Below are 26,443 nucleotides of genomic sequence, written 5' to 3' on the forward strand. Positions count from 1 at the left end.
GGAAAAGTGAAGTGTAAATCATTTGTAAAATGAAAATTTAAAGTGTTTAAGATAATAACTGAAGTAGATCCATCTTGTTCCTATTTTTTATTACAATATTGCAGACTTGCCATGATGGCACCCTAAGCTGAAACTGAAATGACAATTTTTATTCTAAGCCCAGATTTTTCCTCCCTTACAGCTTTTGCTTTTTAAGCTAAAAATTCTCTCATTCTTAGTAGAATGAATTTTTTGCTAAGTAATTAAAAACCAATTGTGTTTAAACCTTTTGAGATAGTTGGTTTTATGCTGTATAACTCAGAATTTGGTTTCTAAAACCTCAAATTTAGCATCTCAAGGAAGAATGGTATCTATGGCATGTTTGAAAAAAATGTTTTGAAACGAAATGACGGGCTTTTAAAAATAGAATTCAGAGAGCACATAGCTTCCCTCCCATCTTTTTTTCACTGGGGGAGAAGAATGACACATCTGCATTATGCTGCCAGAACACTACTGCTGTGATTCTACTGAGCTTCAGAACGGAGGGGCGCGACAAAGACCACTCACGATTGTGGTGCAGTTACCAGGAAAACACAGGCAGTTTTCCACTGACATACTCAAGTTTGAAACAGAAATGACCAGAACACCTGCCTAACACCTCACCACCAGATCCTTCCTTCCCTGCTCCCACCTCTCACATCTCTGAATATTCTCCTGGGCCTGTAACTATCGTGGGCTCTGCCCAACTGTCAGAGCTTTAATACCGCACCAGTGTCCCCCCCTCATGACCACGCCGAGGGAAGCATTGGCTCCATTTCAGATTTCAGATTTCAAGAACATTCAGAAATCAGAGGGACAGAGAGAATGTAGAACTTTGTGGGCCAGCCTTGAAGATTAATATCCATTTGTAATGTTTTTATTTCCAAGAAAAGCTGTATCAAAATTCAAATAACTAACCTGCAAATCAAACTTTGGAAACTAAAGCTATCACTCACTAACTGCAGGAGCTATTTTCTTGCAAAGTACAGGCATCCCTCAGAGATATTGCGGGTCTGGTGCCAGACCACTGCAATAAAATGAATACCACAATAAAGCGAGTTACACACATTTTTTTAGTTTCCCAGTGCATATAAAAGTTGTATTCAAACCATACTGTAGTCTATTAGGTGTGCAACAGCATTACGTCTTAAAAAACAATGTACATACTTTAAAAAATATTTTATTGTGAAAACATGCTTACTATCATCTGAGCCTTCAGCAACATCAAAGATCACTGATCACAAATTGCCATAACAAATACAATAATAATGAAAAAGTGTGAAGCATTTCGAGAATTACCAAAATGTGATGCAGAGACATGAGCTGTACAAATACTATTGGAAAACTGGCACAAGTGGGCTTACTTGATGTAAGGTTGCCACAAACTTTCAATTTGTAAAAAACACAGTATCTGCAAAGTACAATAAAGCAAAATGCAACAAAATGAGGTATGCCAGATAAAACCATAATGGTGCAAGAGAATTAGAGGAGGAAACCACAGTAAAAATGGCATTAAAAATATGTTTTAAACCTCAAAGTAAATAAATATATATTCTGAAAAACACTGCTTCCAAACAAACCAATTTCATCATTGTAAGCATCTGTTGACTGAAAAAAACACACAACCTAAAAGTTGAGAATTAGGTTTTACTCAATTTGGCAGACTTTCTGAGGACCCAATCCTGGGAGAGAGCCTCTCAGATAGCTCTGAGGGACTGCTCTGAAGAGGTAAGGTAAGGGCCAGGATATTTAGCAATTTTTGCAACAAAACCCAAGCAGCTGGAACATCAAAAGATTACTGTTAATTAAGAAACCCAGACATCTCAAGTTAATGAATTTTAGTGCTTTTCTGTGTATGGGAAGATGCAAGAGTCTGAGCTCACTGAAACCATTCCTTTGATGTACACTTTAACCATCTAGGGCCAGTATCCTAGTTTTTCTCCATCTGAATCCCCTCAGCATGCACTGTTGGGGGTGGCTGCGGTAGCTGATGGCGTGAGGGCCACAACATCCTTCGTTTACTTATATGGCAGACAATAGTCCTCACCCACCCGTTCGTCATTGAAAGGAGGCACCATTTTCTTAGAACACCGTTTTCAGGGTTCATGAAATACTGCTTCTGGGTTATGATCTGATTAGGCAGACATTTCAAAGTTTAGTCAATCTCCTTACAAATTCTTCAAATTAGCAGTTACAGGCTTCAAATATGCTATGGTAGTCAGGAAGCTGGACCACTAGGTCTCCTTTCAAGGAAGGACTTCCTGCTCAGCTGCAGGGAAGGTGGCCAGCAGACAGCTCCTTCGGGCTCTGTCTCACCTGCAGAAAGCCACCTCACCTGGAGGTACATCTTTCCCAGGGCAGCCCGCCTCCAGCGACTGAGCCAAGCAGGCAACACAGCTCCTCACCAGGTTGGCTGAAGCCAAGACCCAGGCCTGAATCGCAGCTAGATCCTTCCCTCAGTGCAATCCTGCTTTCTTCCCCCGTCCTTTCACCATAAATATCTTGCACCCCAAACTCTGTCTCGGCGTCCACTTCCGGAGAACACAATCTGCAACACATGTCTTTTTCATTTACCTTCTCTCTTGTTCCATTTACCACAAATCTCAGGAAAATGCTCGTGTAGACCCAGCTTCTTGAATTATGATACTCAAGAGCATACTTTTCAGGGTCTAGACTTCACTTCATTTAAGGAAAGAAAGGAATATAAGTAGATTTCTCCCTGCATTATCCTACATGGTGCCTAGAAGAGGACTCCATTATTGCTAAGAAGTTCTTTTCTCCAGGAAGATTAAACTGTACTTCCCTATGAAATTAGAAATATGAAATAGCATTCATTCACATGTATATTCATTCAATATTATTCAATTCAATATTACTCAGCACTTTCTACACACCCGGCACAGATGAAAAAGCAGTTAAAAAAAAAAAAAAAAGCTCCTGCTCTAGAGGAGTTTGCATTCTACTGGTTGAGACAGACAATAAACAAATCAGATGAATACAATGCCAGGATCTATGAAGAACAATAAAGCGGGGGAAGTGATAGTGAATGACCGTTTCAAAACTGCAGGTAGAGAGTGACTGCTGTAATCCACACACTGCAGGGCTCGCACAGCCAAGTATATGTTTACTACATCAATTTCCTAGATAGTATCTATCACTCTTGTTCTAGTGAAGAATTCATTACATCAACTTTACTGAAATATTTCTTCTGCATTCTGAGTCCACCTGCTGCATGAAACAAAATCTTAAATCTGTGTTACTAACCTATACAGCAGTTCTGTCTTTGGGAAAGAGCAGGCTCAGCCATCACAAGCTACAGTCAGATACAGCTGTCTCAGGCAGATGGCTTTGGTGGGCAACATCATAAACTTGCCAGATTTTTTAAATATGAAAGGGTTTTCTGCCTCATTAGTACTTCATGGCTGACCATCCACAAACACCTGGTGTTCAGACTTCCTTTGAAAATGCAATCATACATAGTCTTAGCTCGAAAAGGTGTGTATTATATAACCATTGTCTAAAGGATCTAATAACTAGATAATTTATAAAGTCACAGGTAGGGGAAAACCCATCCTTATCTAGCTTAATTGACCTTAATTAATACAAAAATTGAAATTAGGATTGATATGGATTTGGAGTACTGGCAGAGGCAAATTAAATTACTGGACTCCTTGCTAATACTTAAACTACTTTGTTCAGAGGGAATTCCAGGTGGTCTTTGCAGGCCTCTATTTACACCATCAATAAAAAATGAATCATACAAATGACAGATTCTTTCTAAGAATAACTGTATGTATCTCTACTTTTATTCTTTTTCCTTCCTACTTTGGAGAACTTTGTCATCACATCTTCAACACATACAGGAACACCAAGCACTAGTGTCTTGCTTAGAGTCAGAATCAAACTCTACCTACCTAATTGAACTTTTGTTATGAGGTAAAGGGAAAAAAGTAATAGACTTGGGAGTTTGGAGACTTGAGTTCAAATTAAGCCAGTGTAATTTTTTAGCTTTTTAAAAGATTAAACCATCCCAAGGTTATAAATTTTAGTTTTTGTATCTGTAAAATGGAGATAACATCTACTCAAACACTTTATAAGGTCAGTAAAGAATGTGTTTTAAATTATTTGAGAACTACAAAGTGATCTGCAAATGCTTTGTTACAACCGGAGTTTATCTGTTTGGATTTAAATGTTACCATACTATTCTGAAATAATTTGCAATTGAACAATAAACAAATACATTTATTCATTTAAGAAGCATTTATTCAGTATTATCTGTGTTATACTATGGCGAATATAAAAAATGATAGTCATCCTTGTAGCACGGAGATTATGCAAGTCAGATTTGAGAGAAGGAATGTGGGGGGACATTTGGTTTCGGTTTTAGCCAACACTTATCTAGCACTTTGTATGTGCCAGACGTCATTACACATGCTTTACACGTAGTTAACGCTTTCAATCTCTAAAAACTGTATGTAAAAGGTAATGTTTTTATCCTCATTTTATAGATGAGGAAGATAAAGCACAAGAAGTTTGGAAATCTGCCCAAGGCCAGACACCTAGTAAGTACTAAAAGTCTTAAAGTCAACTCACACACATAGGCAAGCTAGCCACAATGTTATGTTATGTTACATCTCAAGTTGGGTAGAAAACACACAGATCATTAATGATAGTTACTAATGCCGACTAACAATACTAAGGAGGTGAATGATAAATGAAGAGATCATCTTGGGGTGAGTGGCCAAGGAAGGCTTCATGGTATGAACCCAAAACTAGATCCAAACTTGTTGGTAGAATTTAGAAAAGAAAAATTAAATAAAGGATAAACAAAATTATGTTCTATATGTACTTTTCTGAGCATGCAATAGATATCACTTTATTGAAATATAACATACATAAAGGAAAATACAAAAATCCCATAAGTACTTTTGAAATATCTCATTGAGTGGGTTCTCTTTTATTGACTGGATTTATTTCCTAATTAAAACAGAGCAAAAACTGACTTACAGCACTGTCTGACTGCCTATCCATATACCAGCCAATATAATCCATTCTATTTCAAAAAATTACCATTTAAGTATTTTCCTATATTCTAGACCACTCAATATTGGCCATTATAATGGAAAATAACTAGCAATTGAATTATATGTCGTTCCATGATAACAAATGACACAAGAAAAATAAACTATTCCCAGTTTACATGAAATTTTCCATGATATTTACAGGAAGTTGCCACATTTGTACCTCTAATATTTATATTTGCTATAATTATATTTTTATATATAGAAAAACAGTTTTGAGAGCTACTTTTCAAGTGACACACGAAACAACAGCCAACAATGGTTTCTACTTATTTCAGTTTCCAGCAGAACACATGTACTGATTGCTTGTTGGTCCCATGTGTATCCCAAGTAACTTACCAAGCGATAGGTCTGGGCCTTCAAAACATTGAGATCAATGAAGTTTTCTTCGTTGTCTGTCTCCTCTTCCTTAGGGAAATAAAAGAGTTTAAAAGTTAATAATTATAAAAGTTTGTAATTAAAAACGTATTACCAGATTTCACATACTTAATACGCTAAGCTCAACAGAAAGACTGATGTAGGAAAGGGTATTTAAAAGCCAAGCAGTGTGCATAAAGCAGGGCATAAGTCTACTAACAGCTAATCTGTTTTCTGAGGTTTTGATAATGCCATTTAAAATAAGCCCTTTTTTTTACAGTCATTGAAGAAAAAAAAAAAAGAGAGAGAGAGGACACCACTGCTGTGAAACAAGGGATAAATAAATATAAGAACAGAAAAGAAACAGTCCCAAGTGGCATATTTGAAATAGATGCTGGAAGGAGTTAATGCAAATTTTGAGTAACATGACTAAAATGGACAAAAATGAGAGGTTGACAGATATAGAACACTCTCACCTGCTCCAGGGACCAATCACAGTAACACATATTTTTGACATCTCATCTCTTATAGCTAAACTCCCAAGTTCAAAGATACTAAAAATTTATTGAAGAATGTGAAATATACATATGTAAGATATTAACCTTGTATCTTAGATATTAACTATCTAAAAAAATAGTTCAGGTTTATACCAAGCTGCCCAGCCCAGTTGGTGTGGGGAATGGGGTCAGAAGTGATTCTTTGAGAAGCAATCCCTTCTCCAATATACAGTAAATACAGTCTGAGCAGGTTCTATAAGCATGTAGGACAAAACATTAGCTACCCTTTCTCTTCAAACATCTTTGTGATGACAAGTGGCACAGTGGGTGAAACAAATTAACAAGAATATCCAAAGCTTAAGGACATGGTAATAAACCCAGTGGAGCTTGGTCCTTGAGTCTTGTAAAGGAAAACAAAACAAAACAAAAACAAGTGGGTGTCGTTTGGGGGACACTTTCACGTGTAGAGCTGTACAAAAGCTGCAGATGTGAAAGATACTCCTTACCTCTAGCATTTAGAAATATTTTAAGACACTGGTTCTTGAAGTGGTTCTCAGACCAGCAGCGTCAGTGTCAGCATCACTTGGGAGCTTGTGAAAATGGACATTTTAAGGCTCCATCCAAGATCTACTCAGAAACTTGGGGAGTTGGGCCACTAAGGTAAGATATGAGAATTATGCTAATCTTTGGGGAACTGGAAAAATTTTAGTAAAGTATGGAACAATATAAATGCTGATTCCATACACTCAAGTGATTACTTTTTTAGGGAGGGGGGCAGTGGGGCATATTGATGTAGACAAAGCTGATCTGTTTACATCTTAAATCTTAAGCATATATGCAGATACACACCTTTGAGAAACAGCTCAGTCTATCCTGTGTTTGCACTACTGATGGTTTACTTAACCAGAGCAAGTGTCTGAAATGCCAATGACTTGATGTCCATGAGAGACGAGACAAGTTTATAATGCTTTTACAATAACATAATCAGTGCAGTCTACATAGGTGCTCAATAAACACTTGTCGAATTGTAGTGGATTGAACACTAACAGGCAAAAAGCTTTAATAGGAGGTACTAGAACAAAGATTTAAATTACTAAATATTATTAAAAGAACATTAAAAAATCTGAACATAAACAGGGTCAGAAAAAAATGGCTTCAAAATAAATTAAGAGAATTTTAATCTCAGTAATTTAGAAGGCACTCAATAATTTCCTGCCATTTCTTTGCCTAACATGTATCCTCTTAATTCTTACTGCCAATTACTAAGGATATGGTTATATACTGTGAGAACATTCTGTGAGAATACTCTGCACTGTGACCCCAGTCCTCACACCCTCCCTCCCTCTCTTTCTTTCCAGTTATCAACATGTCCTATCTTGATTTGGCCAGCCTGAAACTGAAGGTTTCAAGTTTCTAATTGATTACAGAAGAACGTCGCTCTGTCAGAAATGATCCTTACCATCCCTGAGCTACCTCACAAACTTTGGCAACTAAATGAAGTAATATTCTACCAGCCAAAGGCTTTTGGGCACTGATCCAGTTCCCCTTGGCAAGAGGAGTGGGAGAGGGAAGAGAGGGCTCCTTAGAATAATACGATGACAGTAAGGAAGAAAGGAAAGCAAACAATTCAAGAGACATGACATAAGGGAACTCACTCCCTCAGAGGTAACCCTTTGAGGGAGGCTTTCTGCATGGGCTCATGACAGTAGAAGGTCTTTACCTCACAGCTGGCAAGAAATATATGAAGAGGCTGCTTTCTAGTTTGTTTCTCTAACTGACAAACCCAATAATGCTGCTTTGAACTTTAAAGGTTTTTCAGAAAAAAAAATAGTTATAATTTCTGAAAGTTACAAGCAATGTGCTAGCAGATGATTTTGTGGTCAAATATTTAATGAATATCTACTATGTAGCAGGTACTGCATAATAAACTAGAGATACAAAAAATGTGCAAAATTGGGTTTCTGCCCTCATAGAGTTTTCTTTCTGATTAGTAGGTTTTTGTGCTTTTTTTTTTCCTGACTGGCAGTTTTGAGTTACAGGCCTTTAAAGCTAAATGTTGATGCACTAGACCAGGTAGATAAACTATTAACTAATAACCAGTAACTAAGAAGTCAAGACACGGAAACCACCTGAGTAAAATAAATGAGATGAACAACTGAAAATATATGAGGACTTAAAATTTTATGAGACTGAATGGAAAGATCTATTACACAAAGAATGAAGTCTAAACTCCTTAAAAATGCTGCAGATGATCTGGACCTGGTCTGTCTTCCCAGTTAATCTTAAGCCATCTTCCCCTGTACCCAGGAGACCTGGCCGCAATGGTTTTCTCTCAGTTCCTTGATCATGCTAAGCTCCTTCTTGCCTCAGTTTCTGTACTTGCAGTACCATCTGGGTCTTGCCCAGTGCCAGCTACAAAACAGGTGCTTAGTAAACACAGGAATGAATACATCTTTACCTTAACTTAAAAAATTTATCACATTAAAAAAAGGTATCTTTTAAATTGATTAGTTTTATAATGATTTTTTCCTTCTATACATAGCAGTCATCTTTTCTTACACATATGGTTTAACATATTTATACTGCTGATGAAACACATTAAAACCTTTGAAGATACAAAGAATCATAGAAAAGAAAATAATCATCCATAATTCTTCTACCCATATATAACTAATGTTAATATATTGACACTATTTTTCTTTTTCTGCACATTTTACATAGCTGAGCTTACACATATAGTATAAGTTATCATCCCCATGTTACTAACATTTCTTGGTAAACAGTTTTTAATGGCTATATAATATTTTATTGTCTGGATATAGTCTAATTTATTTAATGGCTATTTTCAGCATTTGCTATAAAATAAGGCAGTGATTAATTTATTTGTGGCATATAGTACCTTCATAAATTGCTTTAAGGTGAAATATAGAATAAACTTATTATCTATTCATTCAAAAAATCACCTGGAAAATTTAATTGGTTTATGACAATAAAATACACTATAAAGTTTTTTTCCTGCCATTTTAATTTCAAACCATATGTGTACTTCCTAAAACACCAGGGTTCGTCCATCTCTGGTTGTGAGAAGCTGCTCTCTGCCTCTCCCACTTTACTAGTCTAGTCTGTTGTAGAGACATGATCATTTAGCTTCACACTGTGGTTAGAATGTTAGAATGCGACACAGCCCAGAGGCGCCAAACAATTTAAACAATATTGGTACTTATATGTATTTTTAAAAGTTCCCACAGAGTAGTATTTATCCTAATTTTAGAAGCATAAAGGAGCTCCTGAGAAATGAATAGTGTTCTTAATGAAGCAGGATGTATTAATCCTAAATTCTACTGTTCTCTTCTAAATTCTTCCTATTTAAGATCATGAATGGTTGTGAATAAAATATTTACCCATATAACTAATGGTCTGCTACTGCCTGTCTATAGTTGAAGAACCTCTGCTAAAATCCAAACCTCAATCGTTAGAGAACATGAACATTAACTTAACCAAAGGTCTAAACAATGGATAGTAGGCACTCTACTCTCTAGGAACAATGAAATAAAATATATTCCAGAAAATGGAAGTTTAGGGGAATTAAGAGGAGGGAAATGAATTCAAAGGTGAAAATGACCAAAAAGTTCAGCAACACACATACCACAAATTCTTCATCCACTTTATTTAATGTTAATTCTGCATCATCTTCTGCAACAGTTTCTTCCTCTAATTCTTCCACTGGGTATGCTGGTCTAAAACAATAAGGCTTAACATGAGATGAGAGTTAAAAACAATACATTTTAGCAGGACAAAAAGGCATAATATGAATATTAAGGATCCTCTCTACGCCAGTTCTGGTCCTTTTTCACCTGTCCCTCCTTCCCATAATCACTGTTAAGTGTTTCACGTATTCCTCCTGAAGCTTTCTATGTAAGGAAGCAAAAATCTTTATCTCCAAATTTGAAATATTAAGTTTACATAAATGGGGTGATACCATGTAAAATGTTATCCAGCCTATTTTCTTCCCTTACTAATAAACCATATTAACGTACGTACACAGTTGATCCTTGAACAACATGGGTTTGAACTGCGTGGGTCTACTTACATGCAGATGTATTTCAATAATAATACACTACTATGTGACTTGTGGTACGTTGAATCTGCAGATGTGGAACTGGATATGGAGGAAGCCCTTATAAGGAAGGCTGACAATAAGTTATACGGGGATTTTTGATGCTGTTAACTCCTCCATTATTCAAAGGTGAACTGTACATCTTTCTTTCTCTCTAACACACCTGCACTGTATTCCATTGAAGAGCAGCAGCATAATGTAACTAGCTATGGCTGAACACTGAGGTTATTTCTAGTTTCTTTACTAGACAATACTGCAAAGATCATCCTTACACATTTATCATCTATGTATATCATTTAAAATAAATCTGTACAAGTAGAATGGCTGGATCAACAACTTTGTGTATTTTATTGTTTTGCTTGATATTGTCAAAACCAGCTTCCAAAATGTTACCCTAATTTACACTCCCAACAACAGTGACTCTATTTCCACACATTCATCAATATGGTAAACAAACTTTAATCTTTGCTAATCATCTAAGTGAAAAAACCTCATTCTTGCTTTAATTGCATTTCTTTCACAGGAGTGGTTGAATACCTTTTCATGTTTTAATTGGTTATGCGTGTTTCTTTTTCAGTGAAATGCCTATTTATGCCCTTTGCCCTTTTGTATATTAAAAACATCAATGCTTTGCTGTGTTAAAAATATCTTTCCTATTTTATTACTTAAAATTTTGGCTACTGAGGACCCTTACAATTCTTATTACATAGACTTGGCAACATTTTCTTGCATGGATTCTAGCTTTAGTAACATATATGCAAAGCTCTTTCCTCACACAATGCCTTTGGTCTTTTAGTACTCCTATAGTTTCATTTTTCACATTTACATCTTTGACCTGAAATTTATTTTGATAGAGGTAACAGGAAGGGCTCCAGCTTGTTCTTATTTCCAGAATCTAATCAGTGGTCCTAACACTACATATTGAACACTCATTTCTCCATTAAGATTAATGACATGTATTTCCCATATTGAAAATTCTGAAAAGTATTTGCGTTTATTTCTGGAAACTTATTTTAAAAATCCATACCTCAGGCAGGTTAATAAAATACAAAAATTGACGTTCAATTTTAAGGAAGGAAAGTACTACAAACCAGATCAATCTTCTTAAAGAATAGATTTTCTATTTTTTTTTTTTTTTTACTAATTAGAACTAGATAAAATCTTAAAGGCAATGTTTTTCTAGGGTTTCTATGTTTTCTGGGATTTGTTTTAGCATATTTAGATACATAAATAAGCACCTATAAACATACAACTTCCATGTAACTTATATATTACATACTTGATAACTTCTCTAATCTCAATTTTCAATGTTTCCCCCTCTTTCTCCTCCATGTACATATGGTCCCTATATATTATCCAAATCACAATACACGGCCAAGAATAAGGTATGCCCATAAACAAAGGAAGTACCAAATTTAATAGTGGTCGAAATACTAATGGCTTCTGGTGATTTTAGAATGCACTGGGAAATAGATTTAATAATTTAAAAAATGCCAAATGGAGTAGCATATCTCATAACTTTTTCTGGAATCTAACAAAGGAGTAACGTAGATCATGCAGACATTCTTCATATTGTACTAAGTGGTAATGTTTGGGTTGAAATATATGAAATTGACATTTTTAGCTCAAAAAAAGATGGATATCCGTAATTTCATATGGCTCAACCTGATGATGACCTAAGTAAGTTTTTAAAAGTATTCATTAATAGAGGGTAGATTAATTACCTAAGAGAATGTAACTGAATATACATTAAAATATACAAATAATATATACAGATTTCCAAGAAATTAGTTCTAATCCAAAACCATCGTCTTTTCATGTTTTACCTGAATAATGCCTTCCACAATCTCTAACCTATCAATATCCCAATCTCCATTCATATTTTCTAATTATAACCTATACAAATTGACAGTTTCTTGTTATTTTATTCCCTCATCCATATGGTCAATATTTATTGAGCATCTATGATATATATAATGCTGTGCTAATTACCATACAGTACAAAGATTTCATAATTTCTAGCAAGAAAGCCAGACCTGTAAACAAGTGACTTTAATATCATGGGATAAATACAATAATAGAAATATAAACAAATCAGTTAGATCAGAGAAAGAAGTAATGAACAATGTCTAACAAAGCGTCAGGTGGCTTCTTCAGTGTTATTCTTGCCAAGTCACTGTAAGCAAAGGAGAAGATGCCATTTGAAATACTATATTAATTTCCATTTTTTTCCTTAAATCTGCAGCTTTCAGTTACCTTCATATATATACTATGTTTGGTTGTATAAATATATGCAAAGAAACTTTTTAAAAATTTCCTAAATTAACCAGGATACACAGTTACAATTAAAACTTTAATAATTATATGTTTAAACTGGAAAAAGGCACAATATCAGAAATGGTTCTGAAGACACCAGATATCCCAGTTTTGTCTGTACTGAATTTTCTAGTCACCTGTGGCATTTTCAGTTTAGAATAGTCAAGAGGAAACACTTTCTATCAGTTCAATTAAACAGCTCCAAACCCTTAGAAGAAAAAGCTATGCACATAGAATTACTAATGCCAGGTTGGGTAATCTTTACCTTTTCCAGGTGAAACCAATATATTTTAACGCTTCTTCAGCTAAACAGTCAAGAACATAGCATACATGCTCTCCATAACCCGATTTTAATTTTGAAGGAGGAAAATCTGCAGTTCTTCCCTGAAATACAAAAGATAAACTGGGTATTATTTTCTATTTATACTGCAAATGTCAAAGTATTTTAAGCAAAGTACTGCTGAATAAGCATATCACTTCTCCATCCTTTAAATATGATTTAAAATAACTATAATCACATTGCTTCTTAGAAATCCATCTCTTTATCTTTTTTTAATCCATTGGTACATAAACACTAAAGGAAAATAAAGATGTTTTATTGTCAAAGGTATCAAATTAAGAGGTAATAACCTCATGACAGCAGAACAAATCACTGATCTTGTTAGGATGAAAAATCTGTATAACTACTCAGGTGATATCATATCGTTGAACAACCATATGAAGGATGAAGCGATTCACCTGTCAAAAATTAATAATGAGCAGTGCCAAAAGTTCTTACTGCTTGTCCCCAGGAAAAGTCAGAAATGAAAAAACCGCTATTGTGGCATATTAAATGAAAGTTCCCTTAATACATTGTTTCAGTGTCCTAGTTTCTTTTATTTTTTATCATTTTGTTGGAAGGAGAACTAAGTATTCATAAATTCACCTCAGACATATCAAGACTAAGAAAAATATTATTATTTTTGGCTGTAAAGAGTGTACACTAAACATTTTTAGAAGTGGCATTAATGTTATAAGATCAATCATTCTGAGATTTTACCTGAAAATTAATCTAGATATAATTATCTATATATGTATATATGTACGTATTTGTGTATATAGATAGTTATTTACAGAGAATTCTTCCAAAAGGCTAGCATTTATGTTGCTTGGTTACCTATGCTAAAAATTTCCTAACTTGAGAACATGCAAAAAGAAGAGAGTTCTTTATACTTACAAATGCTCGAAGCTCAGATAATATGTTAGATATTGTTGCATTAGGGTCATCATATTCTTGAGGCTGCTCAAAAGGGTGTCCTGCTTTGTTAATCAGCCAAGCAGCAAGAGTGCAAAACATGTAGAACTGTTCCCCTGGGTTGGTAGGCAGTGCAAAGTAGTGTCTGTTTCAAAATAAAAGGGGAGGGTAGAATAAGAAATACTGCAAATAAGTCTATAGTAGCTAAAGGAGCTAAATCCAAAATTGCCAAAGGACTTTTTTTTTTCCAAATGACTTTAACATCAAAAGACATTGATAATTCACTCTTCAAAGTTTCTAGTAATCCACAACACTCACATTAAAGTTTTTAATCAACAGGAGAAGGGCAATTACTACTGCACACAAAATATTAGATCAAAGACCTTATATCCATAAAAATGCAGGACATGTTAAAAAAATTGCATATGTAGAACTTTGGCCAAAATCATTTATGTGTCAGGAATAATTAATAAGAGAGTACCTCCTGAAAAAGGTAATTTGGAATTAAGAGCATTTCAGAGTTTTAAAAATAGACCTTAATGATGACTCAGTATGCATTTTTACATTTTTTACAGTGTCACTGTTGCCTTTACTTACTGTTTCTAACCTGTCGCTGTGTTAAACAGTTGTTCTCATCTTGACTGCATATTGACTCACTTGAAGAACTCGTCAAAATTTTGCAACCTGACTAAACATTGCTTTTTCACTAACGGATTAAATCAGTACTCCAGTAATGGGCATGTTTCAAAAGCTTCCTAGATGATTCCAAGTTCCAAGGTAAAGCCAGGATTAAGAACCGCTGCGTATCACATCCCTGATCTAACAAACATTTGTTGACTTTTGCTAAACTCGCTAGCCAACTAAAAACAGTCCTGTGAGGATCAACATGATATTACCTAAACATATCAGGAATAAAACTTGCTAGCAACAACATTCAAGTTAGTTTGAGAAAAGATCTTATTTTGCTTTTTTACGTGTAGCTATCACTATTATGTTTATAATTGGATCTATAGCTATGATAACTGTTTTCCTAAGAATCAGCAGTCTGCTCCTTCCTGTTTCCCAAACTTTTTCCTGCAGTAAAGTGTAAATGTTCTGGAAGATAAGAAAAGCTGGGAAGAAAAAAAAGGCCACAAAGTCCTCTCAAGTATATGGTCATCCGCCACTAACAATTCATCTTTTCCTTATCAGCTGATAACAACTCCAAGACAGAGGAATGGATACTGATAGATACTGCAGAGCGAGGACAGCGGTTCTCAACTTTAGCAGGCATCAAAAATCACCTGGAAGGACTATTAAAACACAGACTTCTAGGTCCTCCCTACTCCTAGAATTTCTGATACACTAGACCCAGGAAGGAACCTGCAGAATTGCATTTGTAATAAGTTCCCAGGTTGTTGCTCATGTTGCTAGTCTGATGACCACACTTTTAAGAGCCGTTAAACAAGGGTATCTCCACGCAAACCCATAACTCAAAGTATCCTGCCGAACTCCTGACAAAATATTTCAGAGATTATATCAATAGAATCTCAAGGCCATGTTCTTTGAGTTTGAAATATATATTTGGAGAAAAAACTGCCTATTTATTACATAGAAAATGTTGGTTGTTTATACTATCCTGATCAATTCATTAAAGTAATAATTTCCAATCCTACCATTTTGTTCATGGATCAAGCTACACTACTTTTTCATATAACTTTTCTCATATTATGGACTGACAGCAATATGAAGTTTACATGAAGCCTACGTATCTTCCAATGCAAGTCATCAGAAGAGAGCGAGGAATGAGATCCGAAACTGTCAAGGGAAATTATTCGAGTCTAGATATAGCCATTAAGAGAAAGTACTACAGATTCTTAATCTAAATTGCCTCTCACACAATTAAATAAACACAAAAAATTAACACAAAAAATAAATGTTAAGTACTAACATTTAGGAAAGCTATAAAACTTATTTATGAGGCTATCACTAAGTTACGCCGATTGGAAGAGAAAAGTGCTAGCTGTCCACCACCCTCAGCGACCAATGCCAGTGACTTCAGGATATGATGGGCTTTTTCCCTCCCAGAACAAGGGCAGAACTTTAGGCTCTGTGACATACAATTCCAATAGTTGTCATTTCATTTGTCTTTTCCATTTCTCAGCTTCAGAGAGTACTGTTATTGCAAAGGCATAAGTCTTTTAAACCATAGCAATTAGTGAACAAGTTTATGAACTGCATGCTTATAAAGTGCTCAACAAGGTCCATGGTTACCAGTTGTAGGGGCAGGTTCTCGAAGAGGAAAACAAAAACTAGTGATCAGTCTAAAATGATAAAAGCTTTCTTCCATCTTTGGGAATGAGATTGTGAGTGACTGCAGTATTTTTTTTAAATACATTTTCTTGTGTTTTCTGAGTTCTCTACAATAAGTACCTTCATTTATAATCAGAAAAAACAGTTTGTGTTTTACGGAGCTGCGTGTGTACTCTAGGCATGCTGTCTTCCAGTCCTTTCTGTAATTCCCAAACTTTACTCTTTCCCCCAAAATACCAAGTCTAAACTCCGTGAGCAGCCCGGCCCTACGTCGCCAAGTTTGGGGTGAAGTGCCCTTTCCTGAGTGGGAAGGGAAGATGGAGGCAAGTGCTTGCTAACCCGCGCTCCCTGTTACCCACAAGGCCGGAGAAAGGCGTCTCCCCAGGGCCCAGCCGGCACCCGGGCGCTGCGGGACGAGAGCACCCACCTGGACGGGGGCTTCAGGTTGTTCTTCCGGAGGAGATCCTCCTCATAGCGGAGCAGTTTCAGCTTCTCCACCAGGTCCTCCATCACCACGAACGTGTGGTAGGCCGCGCCGGGCCCCCGCTCCACGACCACCTCCCCCGCCCCTTCGCCGCGGGACCGAGACACCCCATCCTCCAATCCCGACGGCGTGACCACTGCCGCGGCAGCAGCCATCATAAAACAGACAGAAGGAACCCAGCGTTAGTTCGGGCCCAGAGACCTCCGCGGCCTGCGCTGCAGCAGCCAGGACCTCCGCGACCGGTTACCAGGCGACCGCCGGGCAACCCATCACCAGGGAAACTGGACTCCGCCTCCTTCTCCCGCTACGCTCTTCTAAATTTCCTCCAACCAGGGAGGGGTTCCTGGATGACGTCACGTCGCCCGTCCCCCTCCTTCTGGGGAGGGGGTGGCTAGGAGATAGCCCCGCCCACTAGGGCGTGGCCTCTGCATCGCGGGGCGGGCCGTGCAGCCTCCCGCTCCCTTTTAAAAGGCGTGGCGGGAACAGGCCAAGGACTTTCTGCAGGCTTTCTGGGTGGTCGTTAGAAGTGTTGAGGAATTTGGGACGGTGGTTACCACGGGCCCCGAGCCGGCGTCTGAGTCAGCTGGTAGCCGTTTAAAAGCTTAAAGAGAGAAAGACGCGCAGTGTTGAAGGCTACGCTACCCCACTGGTATCTTTTTTATTTTCTTCTCAAAATTGAAAGTTTTCACAATTGTAAAGATAGTCGATATCGTAGGTTTGTCTTTACCTCAGAAACTTTCCAGTGAGAGTTTTCTTATTTTTCTTAATCTTTCTCTCACTGAGGAATGCTGTATTTGATTTAACAGTATATTGTAACATTTGGAGTGTTAATAATTCCCGCTGTTGCTCCAGGGCTAGGAAAGGAGTTGTTGGTTGGGGGTGGGTGGGGCGGGAGAAGAGCAGAGGATGAGCAGAAAGGAGGCATGGGGTAGAATTTGTTCTGCCTCAGAAATAAGGATCCTAAAGTCACACCCTGTTGCTTAATCTGTTTCAAGCCCCTTATGTGCAGTATAAAGTTTTGGGGTTCCTTGTTAAAAATCAACAAAGTAATGGAGATAATCTTGAAAGAGATTTCCCTGTGCCATGGCTCTAAGTATGGCTAAAGACAGTGTCACTACTGCATTCTGCAGCTATTGAGCTGGAAAATACAAGAAAGGGAGCGTAATTGACAACAACTTCACAGTTTTCACAAAAGGCTTGTGTATCAAGCGGGTTTCTTATCAGCTACATAGAAAATGAAGTAAGTGGTAGCAGCTGGAGGTTTCCTGGGAGAAGAAAATTTGTGGCAAGAGGTTGAACATGGGTTTGTATTTGTGATTTTTGATCGATCACAGATGTCCTGTATCTGCTACTAGAGAACATAGAAGAAGCCCATTTTTTTTGACGTAGCAGAAGTTTGAAATTTATCTGCAATATTTTTGTTAGAAAAATGGGCAGAGGAACACTTTCCAGTTTAATATTAGTCTAGACCTAACCTGTTTCTGATATCAATAAAGGGTCAAAGAGACAAATCAGAAGGGAAAATATCTTTTCCAATTTATCAAAGAAGTACATAAAATAACTGATTTATGTAGAAAATAACCCAAAGGCGAAGGCCACTGAGAATTGTTTTTTAAATAACATTGTTTGCCTACTATAAGTCATCAACAGCTGCTTTTAGTAAAAGTGACTGGGAAAATTGACCCTACCCCACTGCCAAATTGTTTTTCTTTGCCTCCTTAGAACCGTTTCTTCCCCATACATCCCAACTGCAGCCACCGCACATGTGGGGGAGGGATATTGTATGTCTGTGTAACTTTCAGAGTACAAGGTAGATACCTAGCTTTTTAGGATTGGAAGAAAAATGGAAGCTCAGATATATGCTTTATGGTCCTTGATTAATCAACAAGCAACCTGTGGCTTTTTAAATGACTGTCAGAAAGGTGTCAGACTTTCCAAGTATATTGATAACAATCAGGGAGATGTTCACTTGAAGATATTCTGACATTCTCAGAAAGTTATATGTAGCACTCAGGATGAAATAGTCAAACATTGTTTTTTGGCTGATGAGAAACCCTCCAACAACATGTGTATTTTGATTGGGGAAAAAAAAAACAACAGCTCTCCCAGAGCCTAGCCATTTCCTTCCCAGGTACAATACTAGTGTAGCCCGACTTGAAAACCACATGAAGAATTTTTTTTTCCCCTTAATTGTGAGAAGGAAAAAGATGAAAACAAAATGTCACCTAGTAACTGGCACAGAAAAAAATGAAAGAAATAAAGGAAAAGCTACTTGTTCAACACTGCATGTTTTTGCACAGAAAAAAGATGGGAAAAAAACACTGAAATGAAATTTCATTTTTAAAAGGCTTAGGGATTATTTCTGCTGAATCTTTATTTACCCACAATAATTTATTTACCCACGATAGTTTAACGCTTCCAAAGGTCTTTTCCCTGATGGAAGTAGTTTACGACATGTGTATAAGGTTACACTCTAAAACCCTCTTCCAACTGTCTCAGTCACTTAGGGGCTTTGGGGTTCATTTGGGTTAGTATTTTTGCAGGACTAGCTCATTGGTTGACTCAGGAGTTAAATAAGAGCTTGAAGATAATGGAATGTTGAGACATTTTTATACTTCCTTTTAAGAATCTTAAAGATTTATCCCTGGCTCTGTGTTGACCACTATTAATAGCCAGGCTTCTGACTTTGACTTTTATCTCTTGCAGACTATCTGTGAAATGACAGGAGGTAATTTTTAACATCCCTAAGATATTTCTGAGAATGGGCTAATCTGAAAGCTGAACAGCATTCCAATTAAAAGTGATTTAAGGTAAGTGGATTTCCCTGAAAGATGGTGAGTAAGGCTGCGGATGTAAAGGAGGTAGGTTCAAAAATGGAGGAAGGCTTTCCAGCTGCATTTCCAATATAAGAACAAGCCCTCCAAGAAGACTGGGCAGGCTTAAAGAATAAACAAAGCTGTTTTGTGGCTTAGTACCACTAATTTAGGATGTTAAAAACTTAGGAAACCACTAATTGAATACAACTTCCTTAACCTGATAGAAAGTATCTCCCACAAATTTAGAAAGAAAAAAGTGATGTTTAAATGTGAAGTATTAGAGGCAAGCCTCTTAAAGTCAATAACAAGGTGAAGATGTCTACTCTTCAAAACTGTGCTAGAGATCAGATCCAGTACAGTGAGACAAAAAATTGGGGGTAAGTATAGCAGAAGAAGAGACTGTTGCAGGTGTATGATTAAGTGAAAATCCAAAAGAATCCACAGACATCTCAGCAAGGTTGCCATATAGAAGATGCAAACTAAAGAAAACTTACTTGAAAATGAAAAACAAACCATATATAGCACCCAGGAATAAGTCTATCATTATGATCACAGAAACATTGTTAAGCTTTACTGAAAGTCATGGAAAATTCAAATAGGGATGTAATAATCATGAATAAAAAAAAACCAATTATTTTTACCCAAAACATAAACTCAGTGTAGTTTCAACTAAAATTCCAAGAGCCCTGATATGAAAATTTATATAGGAGTAAATTTATGTAGGAGTAAATAAAGAAGGATGAGGAAGGGATCATATCAGATAGTAAATTTCCTAGGGAAAGTATAACTTAAAGCAGTGACATCACAGGAATAAATAGAAAATAGCCTGGAAACAGGTGAGAGTTTATATGGAAATTCAGTGTATAACAAAGTTGGTGTTACCAACCAGGGGAGACAGATGAACTATTCAATAAGTGCTGTTGAAGTCATGGGTTATCTGCATGGAAACAAAATTATACCTCTGAATTCCAGCACGTAAATTCCAGATGGATTGAGGATATAAATGTGAAATATTTGTAGGATGGTTAGCAGGAAGCAAATCAGAGCATCTTTAATTTCAATGTAAGGAAGGATTTCTTGATGGAAATAAAGAACAAATTTTAAAGAAAAGAGAAACCCATCAGAATTTAAGAAATTAGATACAAAAGAGGACTCTGTAAACAGTGAAGAAAGAAGGTGACTTGGGACCCGCTTAATGTCAATGTCCAGGATATGCAGATAATAGATCATTGCAAGGCCTCTGTGCCATGTTGCAGGATTTTAGATGTTTTCTCCTAGGTCAGGATTTTTCAGCCTTAGCACTATTGACATTTTAGGCTGGATAATCCTTTGTTGTTGGGGCTTCTCTGTGCATTGTAAGATTTTAACAGCATCCCTGGCCTCTACCCACTAGATGCCAGTAGCACCCACCTATAATTGTAAAAGCCAAAAATATCTCTAGACGTTGCCAACCAGCCCCTGGGTGACAAGATCACACCTGGTTGAGAACCACTGCTGTAGATGCATAGGTTGAAATAGCAAATGCCGTTATAAGGACCAGGAATGTAAAGGTAAATGAGTGACTGAGTGATGTGTGTACCTGGTGTGGGGAGGGACTATGGTGAACTAGAAAACTCACACACCATCTCAAGGAAGTGACTTTTTTGTCATGCAGGATTTCAGCTCAGTTTTGCTATGTTGTATGATTTTGCAAGGATCTGAACTTGGATTTGTATGTCAATGTGAGATCCTAATGACTTTGAGGATGACCTTTCTACACAGAATGTTATTTCAGGGGCTCCTTTAGTTGCTAAATATATTTGATTTATTAATGAACTGAAGGTCAAAATTGAGGAGCCTTATTCTTTTGATATTCAAATTTTATTCAATTTGTAAATGTAGTAAATTTGTTACAGTCATGTTTAAGGAGGGGATTTACAACTTAAATTCCTATAGAAGTTTTAGGCTGTTCCTAAACTTATTATATTATTTTAATATTGTCTGACAGATTATTCCAGATACTATAAAATCTCCTGAATCTAAAAAGTAAAAAGTGGGAGAGGAGGGAAATAAATTCTATTCAATATTCCAATACTGTTTGTAAAGATAGATTTCAAGGTAAAACCAAAAGTCTAAATCAGTTATTCAACTGTATATTGTAAACTGGAATCACAAGTCAATCTGTTTCTTTAATAGGCTAAATTTTCAAACGTTAAATACTTAGTATCAAGTAGGCACACACTATTCTGTAACAAAATTATTACTACTGTAGGTTTAACTTTATCATTACTTAGTGTTGCAGTTTTCCAGGATTAATATATACTCACCCACCTGGAAACCAGTCATCATCCTCTGAACCTGTGAAATTTCCTATCCAGTGTACCAAGAGATCCTGGGCCAGAGGTCCAAGAGATTCTTGCCCAAAACACCAGTAGGACACGCTAAGTCCTAACTTGCTGTAACAAACACCCTAACTTAGAAAGGGAAGTGAGTGGTTTTGTAACCCATTCCCCTGGATTTACTTTGTTTTCTAGTTCTTCTGTACTAATGGAAGTCTTCTAGCTCCCCCAAGGTGGTAGTTAAGTACTTGAGCTAACTTTGGCTCTCAGGGTAGGTAAATGCCATCCAATTATATTGTACATATTTTAAGGCTTGGCTTTGCTCCACAGTCTCATTTTCTTAGGGAAGAAACAAAGTATGTATGTGATCTGAGTTCAGTTTACTGCCTCTGCGTAATGGGGATGATTGTTGAAGGCTTTTAAGTAGAGTCGTGTGTGTTGTGGGAAGTGGTGTGAAAGATGATTAAATTTGCATCTTAGAGTGTTCTGGCAATATTGAAGAGAAGGACTATAGGAAGCTGAAAATTGATTGAAATGGCAATATTAACAGTCAGTTGAGAGATGTCCTGAACTGGGATGAGGAGCAATTAGAATAGTGAAAAAATGATTTTTAGGTATCAGGTGGGATATTCAATAGAACATAGTGGATTCAACAGAACAGGTACCATGATATGTTCTCTGGGGCACAAATGGCACCACAAAATGCCCCACTTTGGGGCAGGAAAACCGACCTTTATACCCCTTTCTCCCTGGGTCATTGGCTGTGGGCTGTCCCAGACATCGCTGGGTGAGGTGGCTTCTATTGGCCAAGGGTAATTTTCTGGAGAAAGATGGAGCTGTGAACACTGAGCAGCCAATACTCATAGCAGCTGGTGAATGTGGACATCAGCCTGGGTGAAAAGGGATCTGGGCAGGCACTGGCAGCTTTTACTACAATAAGTGACATTAAAATGCAACACTTCCAAATTTCTTATGTGGGATGTGTACTGAAGTAGTGAAGATGGTCTTAAACCAAGATTTTTTTAGGTCTGATGAAGATTGATTAGCTATAGTATACACTATCAGATGGGAAAATAGATAAGTAACTGCAAATATTGAAACATTCAGTCTAGTTTCTTGATAAGAGTTCTATTTCATCATATATATTAGTAACACTTAATTTGATACATATTGGGTACTAACAAGAAAGATTGATCCAATTTGTCAGAGTTTTGAAGATTAAGTAGAAATAGGTTTATTCTCTGAAATCTAGATTGAGAAGACTCAATTTATTTTACAGCCTGGGGCAGCATTTTTCCAAGGAAAAATTAAATTCAAGACAGAGAGTAAATTACAAACGTCATAAGAATCTTTCCTAATGGGAGTCCCTACAGCCTAGTAAAACCAAATTTTCTACATTTTACACTTTCATGGTACAACTCTGCATCTCAGTGCACAATACACCAGGCTTTCTGACAGCCTGGTTTTCAAATGGTTATTGGCACCTTGTCTTGAGTTTTGGAACCCATTGCTCAAACCATTACATGGTCATAAAACATTATATCCAAACACCTTATTTTTATTCCTGGCTATTTAGCAGAGGTAATTTCCTACTCCAAACCTTCATATTTTGCTTCATGAATAGAACAAGTAATCCATTCTGTCTTTGCATCTAGTGAGATTGTGACAATGAGAGAACTTTTTTCCTTCCTTTCTGAAGGTGTGAATGTGAAACCCCAAACTAATAGACCCAGAGATCAGTGTTTTGCTTTTGACAGCCACAGAGTATTTTCTAGATTTTTTTTGCACAGCAGATACTTTAGTACATGTAATGTGTTAGGCACTATTCTCGGGCATGGTGGTACAAAGACTGATGAGCCTGGTCTCTGTGCTCAAATAGCTCATACTCCATTGTGGGATACAAGTGAGAATTGGCAAGTGCAACCTAGGGTACAGAGAAGTACAGTGTATTTTGGTAGAAGGCTCTCCAGACTTCTTTAATCCTACTCCTCCACAAGCCAGAGTCAGTTGTGCCTCCTCTGGATGATTTCTCTCTCTGGAGTCCCATTTGTCTCTGAGGCTGTGAAGGGTTGGGAAGAATTATGAGAAATTAGTAAGATTAATTAATATGATTGAGATAGTTTCTCACATGGAGAGCCAAACTTCAGAGCAAAGGTGATGGCTCCTCTCCTTTGTGTCTATTTTGGGGGTTGGTGCCCTTTAGCCTTTTGCTTAAGGGTGCAGGGGGGCATGAGCTGACTCTCTTTATTTCGGAACTTTAGCAAGGGGTCCGCCATATACAGTCAGATATTTCCAGAATCTGGAGAAGAGCATGCGCTTGTGGCCCATTCACCAAGAATTCAAATTGAAATGTGTTTAAGTGCCTTCTAAAGAACTCATCCCAATATAGCCCTGAATCAAGAGCATAAGCCAAAAACTCTTTTTATGACTTTCTAACAACTTATTTTCAAATAAGTCTTTGTGCTTGACCTGCACGCCAAAAATACATTTTAAAAAGTTGTGGCTACAGGGTTCAGAGGAATGCTCATAAACTCGGTATGAAACTTTTCTTCCTTCTCCCCAGTACCCCAAAGCAGAGAATGGATTTGTCATAGTAACTTTCTGAGGAAGAATAGACAATTGAGAACCTGTAGACTGTGTGGTTGCCTAAGCCTCCAGAAAGAAAGGGAGATGGTCCCCACAGCTCCGCCATCGAGCAGGAATTGATGGTTCCCCTTCATACCGTAGAGCTGTGAGAGAATGGCTAGCTGTCTACCAGCCCGTTCCCTGTTCCTGTGAAATGTTTATACTTATTTGGTCTATTTCCAGATTTCAGACTTTGAACAGACTTCTCTTTGCTTATCCTCATGCCTGTGAAAAAAACTTGTTCTTGTTTTTGTTTTTGTTTTTGAAGCTTTAAAACAAGATTTACTCTCAGGTAGGGCATCCCCCTCCTCTAATTCTCTCAGCTGTCTTGATTATGATAGAGCCTTCTTCCAGATGAACTCCAAATTTATTTAATTTTAAAATGTGTACTCTCACAGTATTTTTGTAATATTGAGTTTATCATCCAGGAATACAGCATATACTCTATTTGAATCTCTTAGTGGGTTAAAAAGTTCTGTGGAAAACTTCTGTTTTCAATTTTTAAATTGACAGCTAATTTTAAAACAGAAATTCTTGCTGTTCTCCTTATGCTGTTCAGTTAGCACTGTTGAGTATGGAAACTCCATATTTTACTTTCTGAAGGCAAGGACAGACTGTTACATGGCAAAAGATCTGAATCTCCTCAGCCTCTTGCAGGAAGAATAATACTTCTGAAATGGGAGGCCAGAGCTTTTATGAGTAAAAATGCCCCAGAGGATCTTGCTCTTTCAAAGGAAACACCGAGTCCTTTCATAAAATAAAAAGAAAAAGTCTTTATTCTTGCTTGGAATACAATGACAGCTTCCTTATATTTTCCCCTGCATGTCTGGTCCGCTCGCACGCTTTTGTCTGCATTGCTCCCAGAGTAATCTTTCTAAAATGCAAATATGGACACATCATTGTCCTGCCTGGCATCCTTACATGATGCCCCGCTTTAGGACAAATCTGTACTTCTTAGCCCGCTACACAAGCCTCCAGGGACATATCTGGGCTTTGTGGGGCCTAAAGCTTATGCAGTTTAGGAGCAGGGATCCTTTTTAATAAAAATAAATATAAAATTTTGAATTCAGAATGAGCTACAGGGTCTTAGATAATTAAAGGGGTGATGTTCTTTGGGACATACATTTTACTAATTTCCTGGGTGTCTGCCTCTACAAAGGGAATTGTTTCATCATCTCAAATGAGTAAAGGTTACCAAGTCAATAAATAATGGCTAAGAAAAAGTATCCAATAAATTAAAGTTGAAAAAAATTTTTTCCTCTACCCTTCTAGATTCTTTGATTGAGACCCTGCAAATTAGACTGAAAAAGATAGACTAACAAGAGAAAAATAAACAGTTTATTAACTTGTGCAGTGAAGGTACATGCAGGATAAACTCAGTGATGAATAAATCAATGGGGTGGTTAGAACTTGGGCTTGTGCAGTATTTTAATGAAGAACAGTAAATGTGTAGAGAAGAGACAGGACAAAGGAAAAGGGCTTTAAGCTTCCAAGGTATATACATGGGGGGAACCAGTGGAAGATAAAGGTTGTTTGGATAAGGCATGTTACGGTAGATTAGTCAGTGCTGTCTCTGGGCTGGTGAGTCTCCAGTGATTCAAGAGTCTAAGTTTGGTTTTAGGAAAATGTCAAGGATGGCAAAGAGCTTTTTTTGGCACCTGCTATTTTTCAACTGTCCTCAGCTCAAGAGAATTCTTATGCCAAAGTGGCATATTTTGGTGTGTTGTGTTCCAATCCCCTACAGCTGAGATATCACTGAATAGAACTCAAGACCCAGTGGCTGAATGTGGCCAGGATGATTCTTCTAATATGAGACAGATATTTCAAGCCCTTTTAATAGTCACCACAATGAGGAGACTGTTAAGTGCATAGTTATCATAGTAGGTTATTTTAAATTGGTTCAAGTGTGACCCTAAAATTGCTAAATTAAACAAAGTTAAATTACTTCCCTGTGATTTGAGATTGCAACTCTCTACCTGGTAGTAATTGACTTTCTTCATTAATCCTTAACCACCTAGTTGAAATATTTAACAGTCTTCTTGTCTGGCTGAGCTACCAATTTTTCATTGGTGACCTAAATAATATTGTAATGATATTTTAATAATGGCTGATGGGACTCTTTATCTCTTCTGCCTTTGTCTGGCTTTGTAGTCAGTGCCACCGAGGTCATGCTAATGACACCTCTGATGAACTCTTACTCGCACCAGTTGATGGTTCTGGCTTCTTCTCAGCTGGGACTGGAGAGGGCGGAGTGATGAGAACTGTTGCACACACTCTCATTGTTTCTT

At 37.1% G+C, this 26,443-nt stretch overlaps 1 protein-coding gene across 1 annotated transcript in view; it reads right to left on the reverse strand.

Moving 5' to 3' along the window:
- IFT57 (intraflagellar transport 57) overlaps window positions 1–16,680 on the reverse strand; it is a 52,351-nt gene extending 35,671 nt beyond the window's left edge. The window contains exons 1-5 of the mRNA XM_032478597.1: window positions 16,340–16,680; window positions 13,603–13,765; window positions 12,652–12,770; window positions 9,600–9,690; window positions 5,439–5,507 (exon numbers count right to left, since the gene is read on the reverse strand). Coding sequence (XP_032334488.1) covers window positions 5,439–5,507; window positions 9,600–9,690; window positions 12,652–12,770; window positions 13,603–13,765; window positions 16,340–16,554 — 657 coding nt within the window. The 5' untranslated portion in view covers window positions 16,555–16,680. The remainder of the gene's footprint in view (window positions 1–5,438; window positions 5,508–9,599; window positions 9,691–12,651; window positions 12,771–13,602; window positions 13,766–16,339) is intronic.
- Between the last annotated feature and the right edge of the window lie 9,763 nt (window positions 16,681–26,443).

The sequence above is a fragment of the Camelus ferus genome, chromosome 1, assembly GCF_009834535.1.
Source record: "Camelus ferus isolate YT-003-E chromosome 1, BCGSAC_Cfer_1.0, whole genome shotgun sequence".
NCBI classification, from domain to species: Eukaryota; Metazoa; Chordata; class Mammalia; order Artiodactyla; family Camelidae; genus Camelus; species Camelus ferus.